This window comes from Ziziphus jujuba, chromosome 8 (assembly GCF_031755915.1).
Source record: "Ziziphus jujuba cultivar Dongzao chromosome 8, ASM3175591v1".
NCBI classification, from domain to species: Eukaryota; Viridiplantae; Streptophyta; class Magnoliopsida; order Rosales; family Rhamnaceae; genus Ziziphus; species Ziziphus jujuba.
This window is the reverse complement of record NC_083386.1, coordinates 27,988,340-27,996,929: the sequence shown is the minus strand read 5'-3', so window position 1 is coordinate 27,996,929 and position 8,590 is coordinate 27,988,340. Positions and strand designations below refer to the sequence as shown.

General features: G+C 36.8%; 1 protein-coding gene across 1 annotated transcript; it reads right to left on the bottom strand.

Annotated features, from left to right (window-relative positions):
* Nucleotides 1-1,646: 1,646 nt before the first annotated feature.
* On the bottom strand, nucleotides 1,647-7,618 carry LOC107414558 (uncharacterized). Its single transcript, XM_060819893.1, has 9 exons — nucleotides 6,047-7,618; nucleotides 4,803-4,807; nucleotides 4,271-4,682; nucleotides 3,952-4,143; nucleotides 3,553-3,836; nucleotides 3,224-3,335; nucleotides 2,819-3,049; nucleotides 2,291-2,530; nucleotides 1,647-2,183 (listed from the first exon to the last, which is right to left on the bottom strand). Exons 1-9 carry the CDS (start codon nucleotides 7,616-7,618, stop codon nucleotides 1,647-1,649), a joined length of 3,585 nt encoding a protein of 1,194 aa, XP_060675876.1.
* Nucleotides 7,619-8,590: the final 972 nt, after the last annotated feature.

Sequence of the window (8,590 nt, the reverse complement as noted above, 5' to 3'; positions counted from 1 at the left end):
AGCTTATTGGAGCGGTCCAATTGAATTATATTGTGAATTTTTTTTTTTAATTTTCTATTAATATGAAACTTTGTTTGCTTTTTCCAACACAATATTTAGTTTGTAAATAGTCTATAAAGTAACTCCTACGAATGCCTTCATCATCAATTGCAGCCTGGATTCATGCGTATTTAGAAAGGAGATTCATGAGTTTTTAGAAAGGAGCTCTGCTATCACCCTCCTTGGTCGGCTGTTAAGCCTTCTAGGACAATGGTGGTGCCGGAAATTTCGGAAATTTCATGCACTTTGAAGTGCCAGAGTCCAAAAAAAACTTTTTAATGGATCTGTCTAATCATCTTGTCAAATTTATGTAGCAGGAAAAAAAAAAAAAAAAAACAAAATCAATGGTATGTTATACATTCTAAAATTTCTTAAAAAAATTAAATTTTTTTTTTAAAAATTAACTAATAAAATATTATTTAATTAATAATCATAAATATTTTTATACATATTATTATTATAATTAGAAAATAATTTTAAAATTGATGGTACATTGATGCCACATAGATTAAGGGCAACTAATGGCCCATATGCATGCATTTATCTGATGACAATTTGGACTTCTTTTTCAGTTTTTTTTGGCTGGAAATTACCTGGATACTTAAATACAATATTCAATATGAAGAAACCGAGTTTTTTTTTTTTTTTTTTTTTTCTTTGTGGTGAGAGAAAACCAAGCCAAAAAAGTCTAAAAAAAATAAAAAATAAAAAATGCAAGATGGTTCCAAATTTCCAATTCTAGTACTCGAGACAAGCCGCCTAAAGTTTGGATTGCAATTCACATCGTGTGTCTGTTAATCAGACGAGCAAATTTTCAAATAGGTATATGGATAGAATTTTAATTATTTTAAAAGATGGGGCATCTTTCTTTTTGAACCCAAACGCACGACGTTGGGCCAGATTTCACATGAATTTTACAGATGAAAAGCACAAACAATGACTATAAATTCTTAATTTGTTCTAAGTAAAGAAAATATCTTGTACGGTAAACGGATGCCGTACGTGAAACCCTCTCCAATGAAGTGATACTGAAGAATAAAGAAATCTAAGCCGTAGAAAAAGAAGAGGCAAAATTTGGTTAAATAATATTAAAACTCCAGATTAAGTCTTGTTAAATCCTCAAATTCTGTTTTTGTTTTTGCTTAATGTTAGTTACCAGGAATTCTCTTTGAGTTTTTAAACACATTTTTACGGTGGTACTTTATTTCAATATATTTCGTCCGTACAAGTTCTAGCTAAGTTTTTCCGAAGTGATCAATTATAATTTTCTTCCAAAAAAAAAAAAAAAAAAGTGATCAATACTAATTATACATACACATTATATCGTTAAAATAAATATAGTAAATTACAAAATGAAGCTGCTGTTAACAGTAAATATTCATCTACAACAACATCAAACAGCAAATGTCTAGAGCTCAGAAAATTAACTGGTGCATGATTAATCCACAGAAAATATGGAAAGAAAGAAAGAAAAGGATTTAAAGAAACTATATATTAATGACTTTACAACAATATTTAGTATGTAAATAGTCCATAAAGTAAAGCATAGGAATGCCTTCATCATCTTGCAGTAAATGCTTATACTGGCCTAGAGATTTCATGACTATTTAGAGCGTGGCTCTGTTAGCCACACTGCTCCGTTGGCTTTTAAGTCTTCTAGGATAATAGGAATGGCGGCGGCGCCTGTAACTTTCCCGGAAATTCCGTACACTTTGAAGTGCAGCAGAGTCCAAACGCTCCAAGTTAGATCTGGTTAGATCAAGGCGTTTGTTTCTGGTGAAATGGCTCCAGTTAGTAGAGACAAAATTCATCAAGTCGCTGGCATTGAGAATGAAGGCTTCGACTTTGGTATGGGATTTGACATTTGAGTGGGACATTGGGAAGTCCAGGAAGGAGGCAAATGTAGATGTCCATTGCACAAGTTCTTCACCATAGCAATCACCTTTCTTAAGACGCGTAAAACTGGTGAAAGATCTATAATTATTAGCTGTGAAGCTCCACGCGGTGCCTTGCGTAATGAAAAGCATAAAATCAAGTGGTTCACCCTCTCGGATAATGTAGCTGTTTGGATTGTACATCACTGGCTCGACATGATCTATGATTCGTTTAAGCATTTGCTCACTAATATGTTGAAGCATCGGCAACTAGCATATATAGGTGCACATCATATATGTAAGAAATATGTATAATGAAGAACAAATTGGACATATATAACAAATTTAATATAAGGGAAAAATTAAAGAAACTTTACTTTCTTTAGGGTAGCTAAGCAAAAATGCTCCTTGAGAGCATCTTTATATTTTAGGGGAAGAACACAGAGCACAGTCTGCAGATTGACATCTTTGCTGTATTCCAATTTCCATTCCACACACTGCCGGATAATACGCTTCAAATCGAAGGGGATGTTATTATTGTGCAACCACAAGTCTGCACTTAATTTTTGAATTTCCTTCTCATTCCTGAATCCTGTGGCAGCCATCTTCCTACATATCTGTACCACAACACATGTGCATATATTGTTGACAAAGCTTGATATACATAATAAATTCAAATTCTAACAGCTTAAATTTTTAGAATTAGTCATAACTTCACATATATACATATGTATAATTAAAGCTCATTCAATATAAAGATCGTAATTAATCCTGTTTCTCACAACCAGTTATGCTGAAAATTAATCAAGGACGACATAGGAAAGCACATAATTAACTGATAAGAGAATTATTAAAAAAAAAAAAAAAAAAAAAAGCTGCTGTTCGGAGCTGGCTACAGAACTCACTAATTCTAGCTCCCCCTTGGTGAAAGGCTGTGTTTGATCCCCGAAGGAAGCTAACACAGTTTGCCAGTCAATATTTTTATGTTTTTCATTTGCATATTGAATTTGTTGCAGTAAAACCATTTTTAATTTCGGAGGAAGTTGGTCGCCGAAAATTATCTTGAATTCTTCATCTTTGATTTTCATAGTTTTTCTTATCTCCTCCGCTCTTGTGGCGGCCATCTGCATATATGTCTGTCCATAACAAGTTGAGAAGTATCCAGAAATAAGAGCATTAAAAACAGGACAAGGACAGAAGACTGATTAGTCTTTTCTGAGCTTGGTGAGAAATTAGAAGCAGGAAATTATACAAAATTTTATAGAAACAGGAGGGAAAAAAAAAATAAAAAATAGTTCAGTAGTACTAACCTGAATATTTCCAATTAAATATGTAAACAGAAGCAAGCCAACGACAGTAATAAGACCCGCGAAGCAGACTTCCCAGACATAGGGACTTGTTTTCAAGTTTTGACCGAAAGAACTGAAAAGATGGATTCAGAATTAAAGAAGGATTCAAATCTCAACCTTTCAAAAAAAATCCAAAAACTAATAATGAAGGTTTTAATTAGAGTAAGCCGTAAGTGAGACTTCTTAAATGATGCTATACATTTGAATTTTTTATTTTTATGTTTTTGGTGAATGCTATAGATTTGTACTGTATAGTGTATACATGTTTGTGAGTGGATGAATAAACAAACCTGAGATTTTGTAGGCCCCACCAGTAAGAATGGAAAAACTTTTTTGGAAAGTCAACTGGACCGAGAATACCTACGGCGTCAATAAATATTCCGAAATCGAATATCTTTGGATTTTGTGGATCTACAGGGCAATATGCATTAAGAAATGCCGGATTTGCCCGTTGACGGTCGGTACATTCGAAATTAGCACGAACACAAGCTTTTATATTAAGTTTTCTACATGCATTTCGCCAACATGCTGTCTGTCGTTGAACTGAAAGAAAGTACCAAAACGCTCCAAGTATCTATATATATATATATATATACCAAAAAAATAATAAATAATTAAAATAGCCATTATAATAAGGTAAAATAATAATAGCCTATATATATATATATGTATATATATTTTTAACTTACATGACTGGAAGTAACATAGAGAAACAAATTCAGTGCACCTTTAGCCTTTGGGCCCAGTGCTTTAGGGGTCCTTTTTAGTTCACTAAACGCTAGGTGCATTCGAACAATCCTTATTGTATATTGGCAAACAAGAAGGAAATTTACAAAAGATCTCCAGAGACTCCGTTTGAAAAATAAATATGCAATGCCCACCTGGTAATTAAACATTAATCAAAGGTTAGACATAATAATATTGATTATGTAAAATATTAAACATCATTTAAAAAAATAATAATAATGATGAATTGAAGAAATTAATTAATATTAAGAGTGGTTTTACCTGTGTAAGGGGAAGAACAGCTAGAACATCAGCTAAGATGGAATATGGCCAAAGCTTTCTCGTTATTGTGGCTACAGCGAAGGACTCGTCCATAACTAATCTAGTTTTGATTTGATAATAAATATCCGTTATGAAAAATACATCAGTGAAAGTTCGACAAAGCAGTGCTGCAATCTCCATTTTCTTGTCTGGTGCAACACATTTTTTGTGATCATTTTCAATTATTGTAGGAATGTATAAAAACAATGGATCCGTTGACACTGCAATCACACATGCCCACAGAAATATATTCTTCCATCTGTAAGGATATTTCCCTCCTGGATTCAGAATTTCTTTAAAATCTTTTAATTTTTCTTTCCAAGAAGGTTTGTTCTCTTCAGGACTCTTTGAATTCCCTCCCAGAACAATACTCCTGAATGTTTTGCATTCATCATATATGGATCAGATAGAGTTCCCCCCCCCCCCCCCCCCCCCCCCCCCCCAAAAATAAAAAATAAAAAAATAAAAAAAATAAAAAAATAAAAACTCAAACATAATCTTCATCCATGAAAACTTAAGTTAAAAATCAGCACCAGATAAAAGCTCTAAAAAAACAATTGACAAAAGTTCGCAGTTGGCTCCTGTTCACAAATTTTTACCCATTTAATATAATAAATATTGATGATAAGTTTGGTGACTATAAGTTTACGTTTTGGATGGAGATCTTTTTGTCCGACCAGTAATAAAATTCTGCTTCATCATGAAAAGTAATAATTATTTTTATATATTTTTTTAATATTTTTGTTACGGAATTGGGAGAAAAAACAAATGGCAACAGAAACAAAGAAATCGAAAAACAAACACACAATTAACGTGGAAACCCTTGACGGGAAAAACCACGGACAGGGAGAAGCAAATCCAATATCGAAAGATTTGTACAAGGTGAGCCAAATTTCGAGATACCCTAAAAAAAAACCCCAATTACGGCCGAGACCTCCGCTTCCATCACAGAGCCCCAAATTTTTCTCCAAAATTTAGTTTCACCAAATGGGTCGCACCGCGACCTTTTCGGGTCGGGTCAACAAGAATTCGGATCACAAACTCTAACAATCTCCACCTTGACACGAATTCCATATAAGGAATGAAAAACATACAAAACTCCAATTTTCGATAAAAGTTGCCATCCTCTTCCACAAAAGCCCCTAAAGGCAAAGCTCAACAACAAACACCAACCAAGTCCAAGCAATGCTCAAACTTGGCTACTGGAAGTGCCTTGGTCATCATGTCAGCAGGATTATCATGAGTACTCACCTTGCTGACAACAATATCTCCACGAGCAATAACATCACGTACAAAATGATACCGAACATCTATATGTTTTGTCATCTCCTGAAACATCTGATCCTTAGTCAGATAGATAGCACTCTGACTATCACAATTGATAACCGTACTCTCCTGCTCAGAGCTCAACTCACCTATCAACCCCCTTAACCAAATAGCTTCTTTCACCGCTTCAGCTATAGCCATATATTCAGCTTCTGTAGTTGATAGTGCAACTGTTGCTTGCAAAATAGACTTCCAACTGATAGAAGTATCTCCAAGAGTAAATACATAACCAGTGGTGGACCTCCTTCTATCAAGGTCCCCAGCAAAATCTGCATCAACATATCCACGTACACCCTCCTTACTTCCACCAAACTCTAAACAAGTGTTAGTAGTGCCTCTCAAGTACCTTAGAATCCACTTGACAGCTTGCCAGTGTTGTTTGCCAGGATTAGCCATATACCGGCTCACAACACTAACAGTATGTGCAATGTCAGGACGGGTACACACCATAGCATACATCAAACTACCAACAGCACTAGAATAAGGAACATGTGACATATACTCAATATCTCTATCCGACTGTGGTGACATATCAGCAGACAATCTAAAATGAGTAGCTAATGGAGTACTTACAGGTTTAGCGTTCTTCATTCCAAAACGCTCCAGAACTTTCTCAACAAAAGATCTTTGAGTCAAGAAAAGTTTACCTGCAGATCTATCTCTCTCAATCCCCATACCAAGAATCTTCTTTGCCGCTCCCAAATCTTTCATCTCAAATTCACCACTCAATTCTGCTTTCAATCTGTTGATATCGGATTTCTTCTTGGCCACTATCAGCATATCATCAACATAAAGCAACAAATAGATAAATGAGCCATCTTCCAACTTCCTAAAATACACACAGCTATCATATTGGCTTCTAGAATAGCCATGACTAAACATAAACCCATCAAACCGCTTGTACCACTGATGAGGGGATTGCTTCAAACCATACAAGGACCTTTTCAACAAACACACATGATCCTCTTTTCCTTCAACCTCGAAACCTTCGGGTTGCTGCATATAAATTGTCTCCTCAAGCTCACCATGCAAGAAAGCGGTCTTCACATCTAGTTGCTCCAACTCTAAATCATGCATAGCAACTAGCGCTAACAAAGCACGAATAGAAGTATGTTTAACGACAGGGGAAAATATATCATTAAAATCAACTCCCTGTACCTGCGAATACCCCTTTGCTACTAAACGTGCTTTGTACCTCGAATCTTCAACACCAGGGATGCCTTCTTTCTTTTTGTAGACCCACTTGCATCCCACAATCTTCTTACCCTCTGGAGGTAATGCTAACTCCCAAGTGTGGTTCTTATGAAGCGACTCCACCTCTTCCTGCATAGCAATTAACCACTTTGCAGAATCCTCACATGAAATGGCTTCATAATAGTTGCGAGGATCACTGGGACTCTCGATCTCCTGTGCTGCAACACAAGCAAAAGTGACATAGTCAGCTAAACTAGAGGGCTTCTTGATCTCCCTGCGAGGTCTATCCTTGGCAATCGAATGCTCCTGCACCTCCTCAATTCTCTCTTCTTCCACATGAGTGGGTGTCTCAAATGGGCTTGAAACTGAACCATTCTGTGAAGTACTTACTTCCTCCACCCTAAACTCCACCTGCTTTGGCACACTGTCTGAAACAACGGGCTCCCTTTTTGGATGCAGCATTGCCATCTCATCAAACACAACATCCCTGCTAATCACAACCTTAGATGACTTTGGATCAGGAAGCCAAACTCTATATCCTTTTACACCCTGCGGGTAACCAAGAAATATGCCCTTCTTCGATCTAGGCTCAAGCTTACCATCATTAACATGAACATAGGCAGGGCATCCAAATACCTTCAAATCTAGATAATTAGCAGGTTTTCCAGACCATACCTCTTCAGGAGTCTTGCAATCGATTGCTGCTGATGGAGAACGATTCACCAAGTAGCAAGCTGTAGCAGCTGCTTCTGCCCAAAAGTCCTGTACTAACCCAGAATTCGACAGCATGCATCGGACTTTCTCCATAAGAGTTCTGTTCATCCACTCAGCCACACCATTTTGCTGCGGAGTTCCTCTAACTATGAGATGTCTAACGATCCCTTCGTTTCTACAAAACTCATTGAAAACACCATCACAGATGTCAGGACCCGTCCAGAATTCCTCCTCCGGAACCCTAGACAGCCCTGATCCCAGGGAAATACCACCGAACCTTCCAACGGAAAATCCGGCAGCACCTCCCCTAAGGGATTTACTTACCACAAATTTACTTGCACTGAAAACACACTTCAAAAATATCCCCTTATTCCTCCCACAAACTACAAATTGGTTCCACAAATTCCAGCACTTCAAAATACAGTAATCCAGTGCAAAATAAATACAACAAGAATGAAAGAAATAGTACAACCGCAATAAAGAAGAACAGGGTACTTCACGAAGTAAAACAGCGAGGAAGATCAAGTCCGCTCCGAGTGAACACCGACAACCTGGTACCTAGAGGAACGGAATTTAAGAGTGTGAGATGCTAATCATCTCAGTGAGCGACCCTACTACTATACCATATCATATCACAGTAATAAGTATAAATAATAATTATTTGGAAATAATAATTTCTCTCAAAACCCTTACAATTCTCTCAGTTGGAAAAGTTCCCCTTTTAAAACATTTTCACAAAACCCTTTATTCATATTCCCCGAAAACCAAGACATCAAATAAATATCCGAACAGTAATATTATATTTTTAATTCCAATACAGTTTCCAAACATTTTATTTTTAAAACACAGTTCTGAAAATCATTTGATGCACCCACTATATACCAGTGGCGCCAACAGTACCCAGCGTCCCAAGGTACCGCCAGACAGGAGGTTATAGAGAGAAACCGGCATACGGTCGCGTGGCGTCCCACAGCGCCGCTGCTAACCTGGTGTCCCGGCCAAAGGGGGGTGGCCGCCCTCTCCGATGGCATCCACAGGACACCCTCA

Coding starts and splice junctions, on each gene's coding strand:
- LOC107414558 (XM_060819893.1), bottom strand. CDS start 7,618: ATGCTGTCGAATTCTGGGTTAGTACAGGACTTTTGGGCAGAAGCAGCT. Junction 3,837..3,951: donor TCTATGTTACTTCCAGTCAT/GTAAGTTAAAAA, acceptor ATATATATATAG/ATACTTGGAGCGTTTTGGTA. Junction 2,184..2,290: donor GCTTAGCTACCCTAAAGAAA/GTAAAGTTTCTT, acceptor TATATATGCTAG/TTGCCGATGCTTCAACATAT.